Source organism: Cricetulus griseus, chromosome X (assembly GCF_003668045.3).
Source record: "Cricetulus griseus strain 17A/GY chromosome X, alternate assembly CriGri-PICRH-1.0, whole genome shotgun sequence".
NCBI lineage: Eukaryota > Metazoa > Chordata > Mammalia > Rodentia > Cricetidae > Cricetulus > Cricetulus griseus.
The window spans coordinates 97,641,048-97,665,446 of NC_048604.1; the positions used below are offsets into that span (position 1 = coordinate 97,641,048).

The following is a 24,399-nucleotide window of genomic DNA, read 5'->3' on the forward strand; positions in this document are numbered from 1 at the left end:
TTCTTTAAATTCTGTTTTTATTAATTTTTTTATTTTATGTACATCGGTGTTTTGCCATGGGTGTCAGGGTCCCCAGGAACGGAGTTAGTTACAGACAGCTGTGAGCTGTCGTGTGGTTGCTGGGAATTGAACCAGGGTCCTCTGGAAGAGCAGTCAGTCCTCTTAACCGCTGAGCCATCTCTCCAGCCCCCCTGTTTTTTTAATTCTTGTTTTTGGGGGTGGGGGTTCAAGGCAGGGTTTCTCTGTGGCTTTGGAGGCTGTCCTGGAACTAGCTCTTGTAGACCAAGCTAGTCTCGAACTCACAGAGATCCTCCTGCCTCAGCCTCCTGAGTGCTGGGATTAAAGGTGTGTGCCACAACTGCCTGGCAATAAATTCTTTTTAAAGTTTAAAAACATTTTATGTGTGTGGATGTTTTGCTTTCATGTATATGTATGTGCAGCACAAGCATGCCTGGTTACGTTTGGAGGCCAGATTCCCTGGAGCTGGAGTTACGGTTGTGAGCCATGGTTGATGCTGGTTCCTCTGGAAGAGCTGCCCTAGTCCTTAACCACTGAGCCAACTCTTCAACCCAATGAAAACAATTTAGCTTGAATCACAATAGGTGTCCTTTAATTGTTTTCTTTTGTTTGCATAATCTGTAGACTTTTCAGCAAAGGAATTTCGCTTGCTGGGCATTGCTATTGTTTTGCCTCGATGGAGATGAGACTTAGATCCTTTCACAAGCCAAGTAGTGGCTCCACTGCAAAGTTACAGCCCCAGAAAAAACAAACAAGGAACAGGACAAAGAGTGAGATCTCCCCGGGTGGTGGTGGCCCGTGCCTCTATTCCAAGCTTTCAGGAGGCAGAGGCAGGCCAGCCTGCTCCACATAGGCAGTTCCAGGAGAGTCAAGGCTACAGAGAGAAACCCTATCTCAAAAAACAACAAACAAAAAAAGTGAGATCTCAGTATTTCTTTTTTATCCATGTGTCTCCAATTTCTACAGCATAATTGGGCACACAGTAGGGATTCCAAAATAATTTCTGAATAGCTAATAATTATGCCCTGGGCTAATGAGTCAGTGTTGTTAATAAACACACAATCACTCAGAAGCTATGTTCTGGTATTATTGCTCCCTCTCAATTTCAATAAATACTTCATGCTAGCATACATGTTGTCGCCCCACCACCACCACCAAACGGCTGGCCTGGAACTTAGGATCCACCTGCCTCTGCCTTCCTAGTGCTGGGATCAAAGTTGTGCATCACCACCGCTCAGCCATACATGTTGTCTTGATCTAAGACCAAATAATTCAAATTGCAAGTACTACACTCAAGAGCTTAGTTTGCCTCACCTTCTTCACCTAGTAAATTGTCATCCAGGTGCTAGGGGTGGGTGTAACAGAACAAAGTTCTCAAATTTATGGTCCAGTGTAGAGGACAAACATGAGCCAGGAGGTATAAAAGAAAAAAAAATAGCCAGGAAGTGAAGCAGAGACAGGCAGATCTCTGTGAGTTTGAGGCCAACCTGGTCTCAGAAAAACAAACAAAAAGAAAGAGAGAAAGCAAGAAAGAAAGAAAGAGGAGGGAAAAAAACAAAACACAAAGGTGGTTAGAAAACAGTTGCTTATGGAGACACATTAGGGAATGTTGCTGCTTTATAAAGGGTGATTGGGGACAGTTAAAGGTTTGAAACCTACAGGAATGTCTTTCAATCTTCAAGTTGTGACTCAGTGACTCAGTGCAGTGATGCACTCAATTTAGAAGGTGATCTGTCTTTTAAAAAAACTGAAATGAAACACCAGAGTGCATCACAATATCAAAGGTCAGCACTAATTACGTGTCACTTGGTACAGCTTATATGCATGATACACATGCACCAAGGCTACAAAATTTACTGTCAGTGAAGCTTGAAGAAGATGGGGGTGACTGCTATGGTAATTTTGAGTACTAGGACTGGTACCTAAACACATGTATGCACTCACGCACAAATATGCATGCAGAGGCCAGAGGAGGACCTGGCTGTCCTTGTCCATTGCCTTCCTGTTTATTTTGTGAGACAGAGACTCACTGCACTGGAAGCTTGCTGTTTCAGATAGGCTGTCTGGGCTGGCTGACTAAGGAGCTCCCAGGGTTTATGTCTCTGTAGTCTCCCACTTTACATTGGGGTGACAAGGCAAGTGAAGCCATGTACTGCTGAGTGCTGGGGACCCAAACTCAAGGCCTCCCTCTTCTTGTACAGCAAGTACTCTTATCCACTGGGCTATCTTCAAAGCCCCCTAAACAGGACCTTAGTTAAGATAATCCATGTTTCATGCATCAAACTATTTGTGCTTTCTTTTACAGTAGGACTTAAACATGCATAGCAGAAACAAGGAGATAACCACAGAAAAAAAAAGTGTCAAAGAAGAGTTTGGGGAGACAGGCAAAACAAAACTGAACAGTTAAGCAATTCAAAAGAGAAAACTGGTGTTATAATTTTATGGAAAAAAGCACCTGATGGGAAAAATGAATTCAACGTAATAAAAACAACAAAAAAGTTAAAGAAGGAAGTGGTGACGCACATAGCATTTGGGAGGCAGAAGTGATAGATTCGGGAATTCAAGGCCAGCCTAGGATACAAAGTAAGTCAGAAACCATAGATTCGGGAACTCAAGGCCAGCCTAGGATACAAAGTAAGTCAGAAGCCATAGATTCGGGAACTCAAGGCCAGCCTTGGATACAAAGTAAGTCAGAAGCCATAGATTCGGGAACTCAAGGCCAGCCTTGGATACAAAGTAAGTCAGAAGCCATAGATTGAGGAACTCAAGGCCAGCCTTGGATACAAAGTAAGTCAGAAGCCATAGATTGAGGAACTCAAGGCCAGCCTTGGATACAAAGTAAGTTTGTGGACAACCTGTCCTACAGAGAGCCCATCTCAAAGAAGAAAAAAAAAAACCCAAAACCAAACAAAAAAAGAACCTCCAAAGTTAATAAAACATGGTGTACATGATCCTTTCAGATTTAGTATACCATAGCAAGTGAATTATCTCAGAATTCCCTAAATATCTGTTCCATGCTTCCTTCTCATGCCTTGAAGGTAAGATTAAACAGTATAAAGAATTTAATTAGCTGGGAAGCTCAGGTATAAAACACTTGCCTGCCATGCGCAAGGCCCTGGGTCAGATCTCCAGGACTCACTCTGTCAGTCCCTCCCTCCCTCCCCCCCTCTCGTGCTTGTGCACACATTTTAAACTAAATTCATATTGTCTGGGATGATTTGGCTGTGGTTTTTGAGACAAAGTTCTTGGGCATTCCAGGCTGACTTTTAAAAAATGATCCTCGTACCTCCAGCTTCCATGTGCTGGGATTACAGGCATGTACCACCGAATCAGGCTCTCTCAGTCCTTTAAACATTTGTTATGGAAATCATAACTACCTACCACAATAAGTAAATTATATTAAAGAGAGACAAGAAAATCACCTCCAAAGTCTTGGCTTTCTGAGTACATGAAGTTCCCTTTGAAGCAGAGCCGTAGGACACAATGAATTAGAAGGAGGTGGACAAACTACAGTCCTTTAACTAAATCTCACCCACCACCGACTTTTGTATAGCCCCGAAGCAGAAAATGATTTTTCCATTTCCAAGTGTTTGGGGAAAAAATGAAAGTATTTTGTGACCTGTAAAAAGTACACCAAGTTCAAATTTCAGTGCCTGTAGTTTTACTGGAAGATGGCCAGGTTTATCCGTATTTTCTATGGCTATTGTGCTACAGCACGGAAGCCCGCCTGGCCCCTTTTAAAGAAAATGTTTGACCACCCGTGTTCTAGAACACGGAGGACACATGCTGAAACACCATTCTAACCCGCCCCCTCTCCAGCCACCCCCTCAGCGTTAGTCACCAGCAAGATTCTTGGAGCTGACATGGAGGGAGGGCGTTATAATAATGAATTGTACCACATGGGAAAAGAGAGACCCAAGGCAGTAAATTTCTATATAAGGGAATATGACTGTTTCTGCCACATACTAGAGTAACGTCTGAGTTTGTTTCCCGATCAGAAAAGAGGGCATCACCGAGGCATCTGCATGGTTGCGTTTAAGCATGAAGACACTTGGAAAGCTGTCAAGGGAACAAATGTTCCGGGGGTGTTTTTCAAGGAGAGCCTCTGAGTCTAGATGTAGACTGCAGTTCCTTTTAAGCGTAGGCGCCTGGGCCCCTCTGCTCGGACCCTCATTTCTCTCCAGTCCCCTTTGGATCATGTGGCTCTCTTCTCTGCAAAGCCCCCCCTCCTCCCCCCACTCTTGGGGCTGTAAAGCTTTACAGCAAAGCAGAGCTGAGGTATGCAGGCCTAGATTAGCCCAGTCCAGCCTCTCTCCAGTTCAGCCTGCCAGCGGCGGGGTCAAGATGGGACCCCTTCAGGTGACAAGAATGACTCAGCAGGGGCCTAGGCAGGAACTGAGATAGGTCAGCCCTGACAGGCACAGAATCCCCCGCAGCAAGGAGCCAGCAAACCAGTGTTAAGGACGCAAATAGGCGAACAAACAAAAAGTAACTTAAGTCAGCTTTAGGCCATGGGCGGACTGAAGGCCTGTGCCATCGCAGGCTTTATATTTAGCTTACAAGGCCGGCCCCGCTTAAGGCAGAAAAAAAGCTCAGTCTCTCCTAAAGGTCCCTTTCGTGTAAGAAAAATGTCACCGCGGCTCGACCGGGCCCCTCGAGAGGGTTGGATGGGAGCCTTTGAAGGGTGCAGAACACTGCCTGTCCATGATTATCTGGGAGACTTTGAGGGCACTGTAATCTCTCGAGAATAGGAAACCATTTTCCTCGCTAGCTCTGAGATTTTGCTTTGCTAAGGCGGCTGCAGCTTCCCTGCCCCCCTCGCACCCCCGCCGTCGCTGCTGCTTCTAGCAACCACGCCCCGCGGGCCCCAGGGCTTCTTGGCCCTGAGGCTCGCAGCCCCCGCGCAGCCTGCACACCGCGCTCCCTTCCGCCCCACCCCGCGCGGCCCCATCCGCCCCGCGGCCAGCCCTGGGAGCTCCGAGCGACGCCTCGCGCCTGCGCCTCGCTAACTTCCTGCTGCGGAACGCCCCACCCATTCGTGAGAAGCCCGCCTCCGAAGACGCATTAAAGCCCGCCCGCCGCACGCGATTGGTCTGGGTAGCGAGCCATTGGCTCCCAGGCCCGCCTTTCCACCGCCTCTCCGGTTTCCCAGGGCGGATGCGCCTGCGCTCAGCTGCCTGGGCGGGCTGAAAGGCGCGGGTTGAAAAGTCTCGTTCCAAGTTTGGAGAGAGAGAAGAGCGTCTCAGACCTCGACACCCGCGAGCGGGGAGGAGGCCGGAGAGAAGGACGCGGCGTCTGGGGGGAGCACCCAGGCAGCCAGAGCACGCTCAGGCTATCCGAGCTACGAGTGTGTGACGTGCTTGGAAAAGACAGGAGCGCCTGCGTTCGGGCTGCTCTTGGCTAGCGAGAGAAGTCCGAGGCGGCAAAGGGGGGCGAACGACCCGACGCAAGATGGCGAGTAAAGAGAGTAAGGAGGCCCTGCGGGGCGGCGCGCGCCGAGGCTGCGGGGGGCGGCGGGAGCGCGAGGCCGCGGCACGCGCCGGCGAAAGGCGCGAATTGGCGTGGGGAGCAGGGGGCGGGGCTGGACGCCAGGATGGGCGCGCGCCTGGAGGGGGCCTGCGCGGGACGGGGCCTGCTCGCCGAGGGCTGCGAGCACTTCCGGAGCTGGGCGCGGGGCCGAGGGGTAGGCCCCCTCCCCCACCCCACCCCTCCGCGGCCTAGCTCCCTCCCGCGCCCTTGGCTCGGGGGCGCAGGCGGTGGCAGAAACGCCGCGGATCTTTCCGTGCGCATGTTCGTCGTCCGTCTCGGGGTCGCGGCCCTTGTCCATGTTGGGGGTGGGGGTGGGGAGGCTCTGGAGCCCGCTGGACTATGGCTGCCGATGCTGGCATGGTGGGAGCTGGGGCCTCCTGAAGCGGGGATGGAGGAAGCAGGCCTGTGGGGTTCTGCTACACGTGGATTTGTCTATCCGACTGGGTCGTGGCACCCCTTTACAATACGGGTCATCTTAGAACAGGTGCGAACCACTGTAAAAGGCTGAAAAATCTCGATGTTAGTGCAAATAATGACCCAATTCGTTAAAGGCAGGAGATACTGATCTTGAAAGTGGGGGTGAAAAAGCTTCCTGGTGTTAGTATTCTCTTCACTTTCTGGAAGAGCAGTTCGTGTGCACATAATAGGTAAAAGGGAAGAATAGATAAGGTGTGGCCATTTCGAGGTGACCTCCAGTATCCAAATCCATATTTTGACTTCGATTCTTCTCAGCCACTTAATTGTGGGCTTTCTCCAAATTTCAGTGTTTGAAGATACTGTGGAGGAGCGTGTTATCAACGAAGAATATAAAATCTGGAAGAAGAATACACCGTTTCTGTATGACCTGGTTATGACCCATGCTCTTCAGTGGCCCAGTCTTACCGTTCAGTGGCTTCCTGAAGTGACTAAGTAAGGGTTTCTGGCAACTTTTATTTTGCGTAGATTAAAGTGCTGTTTAAATTTTTCTGCGTGTTTTTCTCTTTTGGTATTTTACACAGAGAATATAAATGTATAATCGGTTAGTCCGTGGGTGAGGTGGCAAGTGGTTTTTATGTTCAAAACTTAAGATTTCTGACGTGGAAGTCTGGTATTGAGGGAAGAGAAGAATCTTGTGAGAGACTAATTGGTGTTTCTAGAAAATACTGAATATTTTGGCATTTCATGGGCGGTATTAGACCAGCATCTCTGGACTCCAGACCAATACATTGTTTCCATACTGGATAGAAAAGATTACATATGTAACAAAAGCTATTATGGCTTGATGGATTTATGGTAACAGAAACAACATTTATGTGATGCTTAAAGTAAGTATATAGCAAAGGAGAAACAAATTTGGTAATAGTTGACCAAAGAAAAGCTGTCATTTGTTTTCAATGTGGAATTTAGGATGAGATTCTTGTTAAGTACTTGTCTCCAATATTTGTAAAATTTCTCTGGAATAATTGCTGATGTTTACAGAGCACTTAGACTAGGACCTGACACATCTGAGTTTAGGCCTCATAACAGAACTACGATAGAGATACATTTTATCATTCTAGATTTACCAATGAGGAAAAGGGCTGACAAGTTAAGCACAATGCTGAAGCGCAGACTACTGGTGATTGCCTGGCTTACAAACCAGGACTCAACCAACCCAAACCGGTTGGCTCCAGAATCAAGGCACCGCCTACATTAGACTACCTTTCTTATCTAGGCATGCAACTTTTCCAATAGGAATATGGCCACATACCTTCAAAATATGTTGACTTTTTCGTGTTGTGAGTCCATAATTAGGATTAAGCCAAACTAATATACAAGGAAGATTTTGTGACCAGTTCTAAAAGGAAGCCAATTTTAAGTAAAGTTACTTGTAATGGCTAGATCCCATACATGAACATTGACTTAACAGATGGGGACTTACTGTCTCAAAAAATCTGTGATGTTTTTTATTTGCAAAGTTTTTTTTTAATACTAAAATTTTATTTTAAAAACGGAAGTGTCCAGATGTGGGAAGAGTCCTGAATGGCTACATAATGGGGGCTTATAGGCATTAATTTTTTTCCCCCGGCACAGTGGCTGAGTCAAACCCAGGGCCTTAGTATGGTAGGCACGTGCTCTGTGGCTGAGCTGTTTCTGAGCAGATTCTAAAATAGAATGAGGGCTGACAAGGTGGCTCGGCATGGTAAAGGTACTTGCCTCAAGCCTAAGGACCTGCATTCAGTCTCCAGAACCACATGGTAGAAAGAATTGACTCTTGTAAGTTTTTCTCTGATCTCCACATGCGAACACAATAAATAAATGAATGATAGTACAAAAAGTAGATTAGATTGAGCTGGGTGTGGTGGCACATGCGTGTAATTCCAAGTTCTAGGTCTGCCTGAGGTACATTGTAAGACTTTGTTTCACCAAATAACAAAGTGCCAGAGAGATGGTTAAAAGCACCGGCTATTCTTAATACCTGGGTTTGATTCCCAGCACCTACCTGGTGTCTCCTAACCTTCTGTAATTCAGGTTCCAGGAGATCTGATGGCCTTTTTCTGACTTAATACAGGCCTGGGGCATGAATGTGATGACCAGACATATGCAGTCAAAACATTAATATGCTTAAAATAAATCTGGAAAATAATTAAAGAAAAACAAAATCATGAGACTATACACAAATATTTAATATTCTTTGGAATTTTGTTGCATTTGTCTTTTTGTCTTCCTGTTAATCAGGACTTAGAAATTATTAACAGTATATGGCTCTCTTTAACTTTTTTGGTTTTTAGAGACAGGGTTTCTCTGTGTAGCTTTGGAGCCTATCCTGGCACTCGCTCTGGAGACCAGGCTGGCCTCGAACTCACAGAAATTCGCCTGCCTCTACCTCCTAAGTGCTGGAATTAAAGATGTGCACCAATACCACCAGGCTGTTCAGAAATAATTTTAAGGATTGAAATACCTCTTTATTTGGAATTCGGTGAAAGCTTTTTTCTTTAGACATGGTTTCACTATGTAGTCCTGACTGGCCTAAAACAGAGATCTGCTTGTCTCTGTCTCCCGAGTGCTGAGATTAGAAGCTTATACCGTCATACCCAGTAAAAACTATTTTTAATGTTACCTATGATGTGTTTTAATAAAAAGTTTTAGAAATTAATACAGGTAGAATGAATATCCCTTATGTAGTGTTTGGGACCAGAATCTGCATTTGGAAGAATTTTATTTACATATGCTTAATGAGTAGTTTTGGGATGGGACAAATCTATATATAATCTATATATAATTTTATACTGTATTTTCAATTGAGACAGTTGTCAGCTGTTTTGTGGATGCTGAGATTTTAACCTGGGTCCTCTGGAAGAACAGGCAGTGCTCTTAACTCCAGCTCCAAGGGAAAAAAAAATTGAGCTGATTTCACTAGGTAGTTCTGCCTGACCAACCTAGAACTTGCTATGTAGACTAAGTTGGCCTTACTCAGAGATCTGACTGCCTCTGCCTCCCAAGGGCTGATATTAAAGGCATGTATCACCATGCTCTGCCTTAAAGATACAATTTGTGTGCAGAGAATTGTGAGATTGAATTGTAGGGTGTTCAGAGGCTTAAAAATTATAAGAAAATTCAAAGCACATGAATTATTGAATATTGAGGACTGCTGTATGGTGCTTTGGGGTTTTATTTCGAAGGGTATAAAGTGACTCGTACTTTATCACCATATAAGATGCTGGAAATGTTGGCTGATTTTTACAAAATGTCTGTCTTGTTTGAGTAACAAGATCCCTCTCTACTTCTTTTGTCCTTCATGATTACTTGGACTTGTCCAAATAATTGATTTAGCATTTTAAAAAATGTTTACAAGCTGGGGAGTGAACCCAGCAGCATTGAAGGCAAAGCATTTTACTACTGAATTATATCCCCGTTCCTCATTTAAAAATTTCTTCAGTAGCAATCAGTACATAAGTATATAGTGTGAAAAGTAAACCCACTTCCACGTCACATACTTACAATTCCCCCTCCCCTAGCAGAGGCAGCTGTTTTCAATTTCTTGCCCATCTTTACAGAATAAAGAAGTACATATCCTCGATTTTGGTTTGTTTTTGTTTTTGTTCTGATTTTTGTTTTTTGTTTTTTTGTTTTTTGTTTTTGTCTTGAAGATTGAATCCAGGGCCTCATAATTACTAGTCAAGTACTCTACCACCAAGCATTATTCCTAGACTTTAAAAGGAAATACACATGGCTTTCATTTTGAAATAAAGTTTCAGTGGCTGGGGATAGCCTTGAACATGGGATCCTCCTGCCTCAGCTTCTGAGTAGCTAGGATAACAAGACCTGGCTTTGTTAGGGTTTTATTTTATTTTTGAGACGGACCTCAAATTCACTATGTGGCCAAGAATATCTACCTTTCAGTTTCTGAGATTTATTTTTTATGGTAGCAAGTTGTTGGCTTAACTTCTTATTAAAAATGTATTGGAGCCGGGTGGTGGTAGCACACGCCTTTAATCCCAGCACTCAAGAGGCAGAGGCATTTGGATCTCTGTGAGTTCGAAACCAGCCTGGTCTACATGAGCTAGTTCCAGGACAGCCTACAAAGCCACAGAGAAACCCTATCTCAAAAAACTAAAAAAAAAAAAAAAAAAAAGTATTAGAAAGCCAGTCATGGTGGTGCACAATTTTAATCCCAGTACTTGGGAGGCAGAGAGAGGAAGATCTCTGAGGACAGCCTGGTATACATAAACACTCTCTCTCAAAAAAAAAAACAATATTGGAGACTCTTGCTATCTCTATGCTAACACATACCCATTCTTTATAAGGGTATCCCATATTTTTTAAAATAACTTACTGTTTTTATTTTATCTGCATTGATATAAATGTGTCACAGATCCCCTAGAACCAGAGTTACAGACACTTGTTAGCTGCCATGTGGGTGCTGGGATTTGAAACCCGGCTTCTCTGGAAGAGCAGTCAGTGCTCTTAACCACTGAGCCATCTCTCCAGCCCCCCACAATTTTTTTATGAGTACAATTTATGTCATTGTTTCCTTGTGAATGGATATTTAGGTTGTTTCCAGTCTTGCTGCTACCATCAGTGCTGCTGAAAACAGTATTGTAATTGAGCATATTTTAAACTAGAGACAAGGTTTATCTTACTGTATAGCTCTGGCTGACCTGGACCTCATCATGTAGAGCAGAAAAACCTATGTAATAATCAAGTCATAAGAAACTGGAACATTTGAATTTGATTCAAGAGAAAAATTTTTTTCCAAGACAGGGTTCAAGAGAAATTTTTAAGATTCCCCCATTTTAGCTTCATAGAAAGGTCCTATTTATAAACTAAAACTATCTATGGACCTGCTTTTATTAAATGTACTGGTCTTCATTTTCCTCCTTTTTGTTATTTTTTTAAAGACAGGGGTTCTCTGTGTAGTTTGGATCCTATCCTGGAACTCACTCTGTAGACTGGGCTGGCCTTGAACTCCCAGAGATCCACCTGCCCCTGCCTCCCAAGTGCTGGGATTAAAGGCATTGGCCATCACTGCCCAGCCTCATTTTCCTCCTTAACCCCACTAAAATAGTCACTTTTTGTTTTCTCCTTGGCTTTCATTTTTAATTCACTTCTCTATAAAGGTTTTAATTTGTCTTCCTAAAGCATATTATTTTAGGGCCCCAACAATCCAACACTAGAGATTGAACCGAGGGTTTCATGAATGGGAGTTGAAATGTTGTACTACCAGGCTATATCTCTAACACTTTTTGTTTTGTGCCAGTGTCTCTGCTTAATTGTGTACACTGGCCTTGAACTCATTGCATGGTCCTGTAGGCCTTAGCTTGTAATCTTCCTGCCTCAGCAGCCTGAATATATGAGATTATAGATGTAATCCACCCAGCTAGAGCCTTAAATTATGGAAGTTATTTTTGCTAAGTAAAAATAAGTGTGTACATTCCTGCCCCCTACCCCAAACCATATCATGTTTTTTTAACTATTTATTTACTATGTATACAGTGTTCTGACTGTACAACAGCAGAGGGCTTCAGATCTCATTACAGATGGTTGTGAGCCACCATGTGGTTGCTGGGAATTAAACTTAGTACCTCTGAAAGAACAGCCAGTTCTCTTAACCTCTGAGCCATCTCTCCAGCCTGCCATATTGTATTTTTGGCTTACTATGCGTGCATCAACTAATACGTACTCTTCAAAGTTACTATTTTACTTAGCTATGGCTACCTATTCTGTTCAGGAGTTGTGTATGTTGTTTTATCATAAGCCAAACTTTTAACTTGACAGAACTCAATTTTGTAAGCTATTACTAAATAACATGCATAGATATAACCTCCAAAACTTTTTGTTATTAAAAGTCACTGATACCTTTGTACAAGTGAAATACAGGAACAAACAGATAAATGACCTAACTTGTCAGGTGTTGGGGGTTAGAGCCCTACTTCTCTGTAGGATCATGGAACGTAGTTGAAAATTGCTGTTCCAGATAAGACAAATGGAAGAGCATTATTGATACATAGCAATACAAAAGCCACTGTTTGGATCAAGGTGCCAAGAGGCACTGGTAAGTTCTTCAGCTTCAAGGTGAGTTTCCATAGAACAAGGTAACAAAAACAGTTACATTGAGAATGTCCATTGCATAGGCATCACAAACACAAATGTGTTTTATATCATACCATTTGCGATTGGCCTATTTTCTAGTTGAAGAAAATGAGGCCAGAGTTTGTGCTTTAAACAGTTACATATAGCTAGTTTAGTTTGAAACAGGATATAAATCCATTTTTCTCCATATAACATTTTATTCATTCCATTGTACTCATTGCCTCTTACTGGAAAAACAGAAACATCTAGTTTATTAATGTCAGCTGTGTTAAAATGGGTCTAGAGGGCTGAAGGTATAATTTGAGTAGGAAATTGGAATATATGTATTTAGGATCAGTGATGGACTACTAAGTAGATAGATGATGTTGGTGTGTTTGGTGAGTTGATCTACTGTCCTCAGAGTGCTGCTTTAGGAAAGGTAGCATTCACAATGATAATTGAGGCCAAGGAAGATAACTTTTCAGGGGGAAGAAAAACCAACCCTATTCATAAAGAATGTTTTCTTATATATGAAAGTATGGGGGTAAGTTGGGAAGCAGGTTTGTAGTTGCTGCTCAGGATATATTTTCTAAAGAAATTTTAAATGTATTTTGAGGGAAATGGACTGAATTAGTAGCTCAATAATTCCTATAGGATTGGTGTGACTTTTTTTTCTCCCAAACAGACCAGAAGGAAAGGATTATGCCCTTCATTGGCTAGTGCTGGGCACTCATACATCTGACGAGCAGAATCATCTGGTGGTTGCTCGAGTTCATATTCCCAATGATGATGCACAGTTTGATGCTTCCCATTGTGACAGTGACAAAGGAGGTGGGTATACTACATGTTCCAATATTGATGTCAAAGGAAATATTCCTCCTTCAAAACATGTATATTAAAATTGTATACTGTTAGCTTTTGACTTGGCAATGTAACTTTAAAGAACTATATTAACCCAGCATGTATGTGAGGTTTTATAATAACATTTATAGGGTTGAAAAATTGGGATTATAGGAAATTGGTTCAACACATTGTGGTATGTTTTAAAGTATTACTCAGCAATTAAGAATGAGAAAAAAAACTATATGCACCAGTACAGAAGGTGAGATTTTTGTGAATAATCACATCTTAACAACTGAGAGGCTAGTTTTTTAAAATTTCTTATATCCAAGGTAGAGCTATATTACATGAGGTACATATCAATATAATGCAAATGGGCTTTGAGAATAAATTTCATATGGCAGGTAGCCTGTAACTTGGATATTTTTTTCTCCTTAATTTGTGTTCTATTCTGTTAGATTAAAATCTTTTGGGTTGATTGAATTAAATGACATGTGAGTTTTAATCCTGAGTGCATGTTTTGTTTATGTCTCCTCACTTTAGAATTTGGTGGCTTTGGTTCCGTAACAGGAAAAATTGAATGTGAAATTAAAATTAATCATGAAGGAGAAGTAAACCGTGCTCGTTATATGCCACAGAATCCTCACATCATTGCCACAAAAACACCATCTTCTGATGTTTTGGTTTTTGACTATACAAAACACCCTGCTAAACCAGGTATGAAAAAAAAGGCAGGCCATTACCTAAACATCTTTTTTATTTGAAATGATAATATTTTGAAATCATTTAACATACTATACTGTGGAGCCTGAAGGGATGGCTCAGCAGCACTTAGGAACTCTGGTTGCTCTTCCAGAGGACCTGGGTTTGATTCCCAGCACCCACATGGCAGCTCATGGTCCTCTGTAACTCTAGTTCTAGGGGATCCGACACCTTTTGCCCTCTGGGCATCACATATGTTTGTGGTACACAGACCTACATGCAGAGCAAACAGCTATACACAAACTAGAAAAAAAAAAACTATAGTATACTGTGTAATACTTTTAAGTTTTACAAATTGGGGAATCCCATAACCACCTTCAAGTTTGGTAATTTGCCAGAAGAACATAACAGCAGATTACTTGTAGGTGTGGTTTATTACAGCAAAGGATCCAGAGCAAAAGTAGAAGAAAAAAAGACATCAGTAAGGTAGACAGGCAGCAGGTAAGTCTCCAGAGGGGACATACACAGGCTTCTGAGTACTTCCTTTCTGGGGTCAAATAGGACATGACTTTTCTATAACAAAAGCACAGGAATATGTGCTAAGTGACTGCCCAGAGAAGCCTTTTTGAGTCATAGGGTCTGGAAATCTTGTCACTGACTCCATGAACATTCATGGTAATGAAAACCAACAGCTTCAAGAGTGAAGTTAGATGAATCCTTGATAAACAGTCCTACAACAAGTTGCTACAGCATGCCTTCACTGCTTTGAGCATGTCACATTCTGAGAGGTTAGCCAAGGGTCATTCATGGTTTCAAGCTACCCCAGGGATATGCAATGACTAAATGAGTGAACAGACCTGCTTTGTTAGACATATTTCTAAAAATTGCCTTGGGGTGAGATGATGGGTTTGCTAATTTATAGGATAGCTGTAGTTTTCAACATTTCTATATTGTTGATATTAAGTTTTCCAAAACCAGTCAAAGCAGTTGTAGGTTAGATGTAGTCCTTGTTCCTGTAGAAGTTCTGTTCAGACTCAGTGAAGGAGTCTGAAACTTGGCTCTTACCAAGTCTGATAAAAGGATAACTTTGTGGTTAATAAGGTTTTTTTTTCTGTTAGATCCAAGTGGAGAATGTAATCCTGATCTTAGATTGAGAGGTCACCAAAAGGAAGGCTATGGTCTTTCCTGGAATTCTAATTTGAGTGGACATCTCCTGAGTGCATCTGATGACCATGTAAGAACGTGTTTTTCTTAATCTGTTGTTAAGAGTGGAAGTGTCATTAGACAGATCTAAGCTAAAGGATCTCTACATACATTTCTAAGATAACACCATAGATTATTGTGTTAACATTTTCCTAGGTTTTAAGACAATGATTGCAGACTACTCTGTTAGAGTCTTAGGAAATATCACACAGCTCTTTTGAAGATTGGAGGGTTACCATTGTTTAAAAGAAGACTACTAGCAGATTATTTTTTTTTCATTTAAACTCAACAGATTTTACTTTGTTCAAAATTTGTAAAAAATTAATTATTGCTATTAATTTCAGACTATTTTCATTAGGTGTCCCAAAATGAAACTCCATAAATGTTAAGCAGTTACTCCTTGCTTCCCTTCTGCTAAAAACAGTTGTAGCTAACCCACTATGGCGTATGGCCTCCAAAGCAATGGTCTTTGACAGGTTTACAGTACAATATTTCCCTCCTGTGGAATGGGCCTCTCACATAAAAATAGTGTTCACTTACATAACAGTCTTGCTACTATTGCACCAGTTGTGCACATCTTGCCTTGGTATGCAGAATTCAGAGCTGAATAAGATTGTTAATGACCTTGCTACCCTTCTGGCACCAGGAGGACTAGCCAGCAAGTAGTAAAAGCTTCTTGCTCAGTTCCAGCTTGATTTTTTTTCTGTCCTATAACTGTAGGATATGTTTTCTTCAACAGTGGGATCTTACTATTTAGTTCTAGTTGACAATAAACCACAGTAGCAATTGTCTGTTTGGTTTTAAGGAGATAAATATGTTCCTAAATAAGATTATAACTTTTGAATCTGGCATTTTCATGGCTTTAGTTCTTTTTCCTTCTCCTTTAGACTGTCTGCCTGTGGGATATAAATGCAGGACCAAAGGAAGGCAAAATTGTGGATGCTAAAGCAATCTTTACTGGCCACTCAGCTGTTGTAGAGGATGTGGCCTGGCATCTGCTGCATGAGTCCTTGTTTGGATCTGTTGCTGATGATCAGAAACTTATGATGTAAGATGGAAGGCTCAGTGGAACTTTGAATGGTGATCTGGATGACCATCAGTGAATGGTAGACTGATTGAAAGTTATGTCATGGTCTAAAAATAGCTTGAATGGTGATGAGTTTTAAATTTGAGATCCAGAGTAACTGATTATTGTTCAGGGAGGAGGAGAGTGTTTCTATCAGGGTGTGGCCGTGGAGCTGCTTTAAAATCTTTGGATACCTTATGTTTCATAAGTAACTACTGTATGACTGAGACAAGGAGAACAACAAACTGAAATTTGACAAGGCTAATTACAGGTAAAAATATTGCCTTATTCTGTAGTCTATTTTGTGTGTACCTAAAATGGTAGGTAATTAAGATGAGAAATCCAGTAAGAAGGACTTTAGAAATAATAGCCCCAGTTGTTATCTGGAGGTTCAAAATAAGTCATTTAGTAGTCAAAAACCCAAATTACCAGCTGTGTGTGGTTTGTGTATTGGTGAATGAGTGAGCACATCAGAGCTTGTGCAGAAAGAATAGACTTTCCTATTTGGTAGTCAAGTATTTGGGAGCTGTAGGTGCTGTATGTCTTGCCTTGTCATTTTGTATTTCAGATGGGACACCAGATCCAATACCACTTCTAAGCCAAGTCATTTGGTGGATGCACACACTGCTGAGGTCAACTGCCTCTCATTCAATCCCTACAGCGAGTTCATTCTAGCAACTGGCTCTGCAGATAAGGTTTCACCCCACCCCCACCTTTTTAGTGTTTACCAAGCCTTGTTGTTTTGTACTTTAATAGGCATTTTAAAGGTCATACATAAAGTATAGAAATCATTTTCATTTTGTTTCTTCTCTATAGACTGTTGCTTTATGGGATCTGCGCAATCTAAAACTAAAACTCCATACTTTTGAATCGCATAAGGATGAAATTTTCCAGGTATGTGACAGTTTAGAGTTATTATTAAAAATTTATTTATAATTACGTGCATTTGTATAGGCATATGCATGTGGAGGGAGGTCAAAGGACACCTTCAGAGAGTCAGTTTTCTACTACCATGGGATCTGGTGTCTGAACTCTTAATTTTCAGTTTTTTGTGGTAAGCACTTTTACTCTTTTTTTTTGTTTTGTTTTGTTTTTTTCAAGACAGGGTTTCTCTGTGTAGCTTTGGAGCCTATTCTGGCACTCGCTCTGGAGATCAGGCTGGCCTCAAACTCACAGAGATCCTCCTGCCTCTGCCTCCCAAGTGCTAGAATTAAAGGCGTGCGCCACCAACGCCCAGCAGCACTTTTACTCTTAAGCTGTCTTGCCAGCTCAGTTTTCTGATGTCTTTATGTCAGGTTTTAGTGACTTTATGAAAGGGGATTATTTTTAGTTGTTTTTCTTGTTCCTGAGATAGGGTTTCTCTGTGTAGCCCTTGCTGGCCTGGAACTCATTCTGTAGATCAGGCTGACATCAAGCTCAGATTCAACTGCCTCTGCCTACAGAGTGCTGGGGTTAAAGGTGTGTGCTACCAGCGCCTGGCAAGTGTTTTTTTTTTTTAATTTGGTGGGGTATTGGACATTAACTTCAAAGTTACTCTTGGTTATACTATATAAAACTACCAGGGTGATAGATTTTTGTTGCTGCCATTGTTTTTGAGAAGCCCCTAGTTCAGAAATAGAAATATTCCAAAACAGAATCAGTTTAAAAATATATTTATTTTTCAAGGATTCTATAGTTAAGAGTGCCACTATGGTGGATCTACTAGTAAAAGAAGTCTTATGGATGGTTTTAAAATAGAGATAATAAGTTAGGATAGACTGGATAGTTTTTTTTTAATTTATTTATTAGTTCTAGTTAGGGAAGAAGCTTGTTTCACATGTAAGTCCCTTCTCCCTCTCCCTCCCCTCACCCCCCATCCTCCTCCCCCACCCCATCCACCCACCACTCCCCAGGCAGGGTAGGGCCCTCAATGGGATTTCTGCAACGTCCACCAAATCTTCTTGTGCTGGGCCTGGGCTCTTCCCCATGTGTCCAGGGCCAGAGTGTAACCCTTCACGTGGGCTGGGCTCTCAAAGTCCCTTCTTGCACCAGGGAAAAATACTAATCCACTACCAGGGGCACCCTGGAGTGCAGAGGCCTCCTTATTGACATCCATGTTCAGTGGGCTGGATCAGTCTTGTACTGGCCTCCCCGACAGCATCTGGCGTCAATGTGTTCTCCCTTGTTCAGGCCAACTGTTCCTGTGGGTTTCTCTAACCTGGTACAGACCCCTTCGATCTTCATTCCTCCCTCTCTTCAACTAAATTCCCGATTTCAGCTCAGTGTATTTCTGTGGAGGTCTGTCTCTGCTTCCATCAGCCACTGGATGAGGGCTCTAGTTCCTGGGTCGTTCAGCAGAAAGGGCAGACTGGATAGTTTTAAAGGCTTCATTCCATGGATGATTATGGGACTGTAAAAGTTTTCTGTGGTTCCTACCTGAGTTCTTCAGTACTAGAGAATTTGACTTTCTTCGGTGCAGGCTGGAGGTTGGGCCCTTCAAGACATATTTAAGGACTTGGGGAATGTAGCTAAGTGGTGTAGAACATAGAACATTGGATTCAGTACCATCAAGGTGATTGGTAATGGGTCACTTGAAAGCTTTGGATAGTGAGATCTCTGGCTGAGAAATGGACAAAGAATATGAGGTGGAGAAATACGGTTTAGAATGACAGCTACAAAGGAACAGAGAACTCTAAATATGTTTTCAAAATATCTATTTCTAGGTTCACTGGTCTCCACATAATGAAACTATTCTGGCTTCAAGTGGTACTGATCGCCGCCTGAATGTGTGGGATTTAAGGTAATTTAGGATCTGATGATGAGATACTGCACAAATGTGCTAATCTGTCAGATTACATAATGGAACTCTTTTTTTTTTAAAGATTTTTATTATGTATACAACGTTCTGACTGCATGTATGCCTGAAGTCCGGAAGAGGGCACCAGATCTCATTACAGATGGTTGGGAGCCACCATATAGTTGCTGGGAATTGAAATCAGGACCTCTAGAAGAGCAGTCAGTGCTCTTAACTCTGAGCTATCTCTCCAGCCTGGAACTCTTTTTAAAAAAGATTTATTTATTATGTATACATTGTTGTGCCTGCATGCCAGAAGAAGGAACCAGATCTCATTACACATGCTTGTGAGCCACCATGTATTTGCTGGGAGTAAAGAGTTCTTGTTCTGTAATATAAAAGTAAATCAGCAAATAAATTGCTTTGTATACATGTTTTGCCTGTGTATGTGCTACATAGGCATGACAGGTGCCCACAGAAAGCAGAAAACAGCATCAGGTTCCCTGGAACCAGAATTATGGATAGTTGTAAACCATCACTATGTAGATCCTGGGAAGTAAACCCCTGTTCTGTATGAGCAGCAAGCTCTTAACTACTGACCCACTTCTCTAGCCCTGAGTTTGTTGTTGCTCAATTGTGAAACTCTTTGCTTTGTGTGTTTTGCTAATTATTAAAACACTGTTTTGCTACATGTGACTAGGGATGATATAGCTCAGTGGTACAACTAGCATACAAAAGGCAGTGAGTTCAGTCTCTAGCACCACTAGCATTAAGATATTGACTATTTTTGTCTCATTGGAATCACATAGTATATAAGCAGAACTATTGGATTTGGCTGTGGGGGGGTGGTGTGTGAGAGAGAGACAGACAGGGCCTTGTGTGGCTCAGAATGGCCTCAAACTCCTGATATTCCTGCCTTCCTCTTTCTTTCAAGTGCTATGATCAAAGGCCTGTACTAGCATGCTCAGTCTAGAGGCTGCAGTAGACAACCACAAATCCAAAGCCAACTTGGGGCTACATAATCCGACGCTGTCTCAAACCGACAAAGAAAATTTCTTTGGGGCAGACAGGAACTAACTCAAAAGAACTTTGCCTACCTTGTGGGACCCTGGGCTCAAGTCTCCTCCCCCCAAAATTCATAACATACCATTTCTTGGCTTTCTATAGCTAAAAGCTGTTATATCTTTAGACAGATCTGATGTGCTGGATGGAGCCTAGAGTGTACAGGCTGCACATTAGTTTATGTATACTTTTGTGTGTGTTTTCCTTTTAGTTCTGATGCATTAAAACTACAGTTTAAATATTGAAGGAATTTTGAGCTAATGTTTATTATGAGCAATATTTCTTCATTCTGCAACTTTAGTTATGAGTGGCTCCAGCCTATCTCCAGGAAATTAACAATCCACAATATAATAATAGAAAAATACATCCTAAGTTACTGGTTCTCAACCTTCCTACGCTGTGACCCTTTAGTACAGTTCCCTCATGTTCTGTTGACCCCAACCATAAAAGTATTTTTGTTACTACTTCATAACTAATTTTGCTTCTGTGTGAGTCATAATGTAAACACACGTTTTCTGATGGTCTTAGGGTCGCCCAACCCCCAGGTTAGGAACTACTGTCCTAAGGGATTCTCATAAATACCTTTATAATAAATGTGTGTGTTTTAAGATAAAACGTCATGGCAAACTTTTCAGTAATGAACGCTTTATGCTCTTTCTTAATAGTAAAATTGGAGAAGAACAGTCAGCAGAAGATGCAGAAGATGGGCCTCCAGAACTCCTGGTATGCATTAGGTTAAATATCATATGTACACTGGATTATTTCTCATTATTTTATCTCAGGAATGGGCCAGAGCTTCAATTTTAGCTTGCCTGTGGTTTCAAAAAGGAAGTCTAGGATGTTATTGTGACTAGGTTCTGACAGTTATCAAAAATAGTAAATAGAGCTCCAGAAGGTTTTTGGAAATGTTTAAGTGATAGTAACTTGACCTCCTGGAATTAAGTATCTGAAAATCTTTCAGAGTAAGCCCAAGAATTAGGTGTTTACTAACTCCCTCTTTGTGTAAGATACCTAGCCCCTGTGGCTCCTGTGCCCAGTAGCTTCAAGCAGAAATAATCAAAAGGATGAAAGGAGCTTCAGGTAGACCAGCATGTTTGGCACTCATTATCATTGCTGTTTAAAGAATCCCGCAGCCCAGGATGCTCAAGCAGGAAAGGAGGTCATGAATTTTGAGGTCACAGGGGACACTTTGTTTGTATATGTATGTTACTCTGATTGGGGGGGGGGGTGTTTAAAATTATTGAATAAGCTGCCATAACCACATGGCGTCTAAATGTTTTGTTGTGGGTGACTTTTTCTAAAGTCTTGTTTGTGAAGCACAGCCTTCATGTTTCCCCCCCCCCCCGAGACAAGGTTTCTCTGTGTAGCTTTGGAGCCTATCCTGGCACTCGCTCTGGAGACCAGGCTGACCTCGAACTCACAGAAATCCTCCTGCCTCTACCTCCTGAGTGCTGTGATTAAAGGCGTGCGCCACCAACGCCTGGCTACCTTCATGGTTTTTAAAGCATTTTCAAAAGACCTTGGTCTACAGCCAGTTTTCTATTAAGAATTTGCAGTAATTTTATAGTCCTTAAGGAAAACCACTAGGAGGCTAGTGAAATAGCTCAGCAGTTAAAAATACCTGCTGCTAGGCCTGGTGGTGGCAGCACATGCCTTTAATCCCAGCTCAGGCAGGTGTATCTTTGTAACTTTGAGGCCAGCCTGATCATCAGGGTGAGTTCCAGGATAGCCAGGACTGTTTTACAGACAAACACTATCGAAAAACAAAATAAACCCTTCTGCCCTTGATAGAGGACCAGAGTTCAGTCCAGTGCCCATGCCAAGTGGCTCACAATGGCCGGAGAGATCTAAAACATCTGGCTTCCATTGGCACTGCACTCACTCACATATACATATACATACAATTAAATATTTTTTTTTAAATTTCAAATAGCACTCTTACTATTTAAGAGTAATAAATTAGTAGCTACACAGGTGGTGCAACAGGTAAAAGCTAAGGTCATAGGTTTGAACTAGGCTACAGAAGAAGAGCCCGCTTTGGGTAAGGGTGAGATTGTTCATTTGTAAAGCTGTTTACTGTACCATTTCACTTATGGGGAAGTTGTTTCTTTTTTTGGAGATAATTTCTAGCCCAGGCCTCAGTCTCAAGTGCTGAGATTACATCTCATTTTTTTTTTGAATGGCAAAAATTTTTTTCATTTAAATTAGAAACAGTCTTGTTTTATATGTCAATCTCAGTTCCCTCTCCCTCCCCTTGTCTCCTGTCCCCCACCAACCCCCTATCCTACTCCCTTTCTGCTCCCCAGTGAGGGTGAGGCCTTCCACGTGGGATCAAAGTCTGTCATATCGTTTGGGGCAGGGCCTAGGCCCTCCCCTGTATGTCTAGTCTGCATCTCCTATTTTTTAACTGATAAAATTATTAGGACATTTTATTTAGATAAAATCAAACCTTTGTTCTTCCAAAGAATCAGTTCCACTGTCCTAATATGAAGTATTTGGGCACAGTGGCCTGTTTTGTCTTGTTGAGACATAGTTTCTCTGTGTAGTCCTGGAACTTGCTCTGTAGACCAGGTTGGTCTCAAACTCTATAAATCCACCTGCCTCTGCCTCCCGAGTACTTGGATTAAAGGTGTGTGCCATCATTGCTTGGCCTGGCACAGTCCCTTCTTATGAGATAGTCTCTTGTAGAAAATAAGATTCCTTCCTTTAGCATTTCTTGGGAAAGTTTACTGGACTATGCTACATTCTGGATCTTGAAAGTCTCAGTATTTTTTTAAATCCCAAGTCACTATATTATGCCTTGGGAACATGAAAGAGAGGAAGAATGGCTACTGCAAAGAAGGACTAGAGAAGAACCAGGAGATTTTCTTGTTCAGGCCCATGAAAGAGTACGTTACCAGACATGTTGGAAATGCTTGATTACTATTTATTATACTCAGCTTGGAAGTGGTGGCATGGTTACAGGAAAATGTTCTTATTATGGGTAGAGGCCAGAGAACTTAGGGACGAAATGTCCTACCTGTTACTTAAGATACCAATGACTTGCTTGAGCCATTTGAATGTATGGGCACATGCGTGGACAGAACATATTAACAAAATATTTGAATCTAGGTAGAGTGTACAGGTGTTCACTGTAGGTGTTCACTAGTGCTTTTTCTGGAAGTTCAGAAGATTTTAGAAGATTGGGTGTGGGAATAGATTATAGATCCTGTGTCACTCTACCTCAAAATTGTGGGGCAGCCTAAGAAGACTGTCCTAGAAATTAAAAGTCTTGGGAGTTTTAGAATGGCAAAGGATATGAAACCAAGACTTCTGTTTTTTAAGTTTATTCATGGAGGACACACTGCCAAGATCTCAGACTTCAGTTGGAACCCCAATGAGCCTTGGGTCATTTGCTCAGTGTCTGAAGATAACATCATGCAGATATGGCAGATGGTGAGTTGAAGTATTTTTTTCATAACTTCAGTTTCACTGGTGATAGAATGTAATTGAAATATTTCATTATTTAGGTGACTACTAAAGCTATAGGATGGGAATAGTTTAAAGAAACCTTTTCTGAGCCTGCAAAATGGCTCAGCAGATAAAGCCTTCACAGACCATATGACCTAATAAAATCAATGCCTGAAACCCATGTAACAATAACAGTAAGAGCAAGTTGTCATCTGACCTCCACACATGCACATTTATATACACAATAGAAACAATAAAAAATAATTAAACCTTTTCCACTTTAACAACCTAGTAAGGTTTAGCTCAATAACATTTTATCCACACATACACATTAAAAACATGCACAATATCTGCTTGACATTTGTCATTGCACTCTCAGCTGGAGTCTTGACATTGTTTTGATCTCTGGTATCAGTGCCGTCACACAAGAAGGATATGGTAGGAAAGTGTTAAAAGATTCTTGAATTGTTTAATGAAGAACACTTTAAATATTTGTCATTTCTAAGGTTCTGAGTTAACCATTGCCCCAAGTGATGCTTAAAATGTTTTCAGAAGCTGCCTTTTCTGAACATTGACTAAAATAATGCGTGGGTGACTAAGTATGTCTAGGGAACTACAGAGTGGCAATTAATTTAAAGGATGCTGGCCACTGAAACAAATTGACAGTAAATTTTAATCTGTATATTAACAGATATAAGTATTGTTTTTACCTGTGAATTTATTTGGTTGTTGTCTCCAGGCTGAAAATATTTACAATGATGAAGAGTCAGATGTCACGACATCGGAACTGGAGGGACAAGGATCTTAAACCCAAAGTATGAGGTGTTTCTATTGAATGTATTGCTACATGAATGCTTGATTTATCAAGCGCCAAAAAGGCATTGTATAGTAGGAAATGTAAGTGGGATGGCTTATGGCGTTCTTTACCCTCTGATTCTAGCACTTTCAAGTGAGCTGTTGCGTACTGTATCATATTGTAGCTATTAGGGGAAAAAAAGGAATGTTGCTTAAGAAAGGACATCATTATTGTTTTAAAATACACATCGCTGGGTATTGCCTTTGATTAAACTGTTTTAAGTCCTCATTTTCTCAAACTTTTAAGTGCTTGCTGAAGTTCCCAAATATGCAAGGATAACTTTTACACTTTTTCCTTCCAACACTTCTTGATTGGCTTTGCAGAAATAAAGTTTTAAAATAAAGTTTGTTTTGTTCTTTTAGAAGCTGG

At 41.6% G+C, this 24,399-nt stretch overlaps 1 protein-coding gene across 1 annotated transcript; it reads left to right on the plus strand.

The window, feature by feature from the left end:
* Positions 1-5,174: 5,174 nt before the first annotated feature.
* Positions 5,175-24,373, plus strand: Rbbp7 (RB binding protein 7, chromatin remodeling factor). The gene is made up of 12 exons (XM_027432766.2): positions 5,175-5,485; positions 6,312-6,456; positions 12,764-12,909; positions 13,462-13,635; positions 14,739-14,854; positions 15,711-15,871; positions 16,458-16,584; positions 16,706-16,783; positions 18,592-18,668; positions 20,390-20,447; positions 23,049-23,159; positions 23,914-24,373. Exons 1-12 carry the CDS (start codon positions 5,470-5,472, stop codon positions 23,980-23,982), a joined length of 1,278 nt encoding a protein of 425 aa, XP_027288567.1. The 5' UTR covers positions 5,175-5,469; the 3' UTR covers positions 23,983-24,373.
* Positions 24,374-24,399: the final 26 nt, after the last annotated feature.

Coding starts and splice junctions, on each gene's coding strand:
- Rbbp7 (XM_027432766.2), top strand. Junction 16,585..16,705: donor CAACTGGCTCTGCAGATAAG/GTTTCACCCCAC, acceptor TCTTCTCTATAG/ACTGTTGCTTTATGGGATCT. Junction 18,669..20,389: donor CTGAATGTGTGGGATTTAAG/GTAATTTAGGAT, acceptor CTTTCTTAATAG/TAAAATTGGAGAAGAACAGT.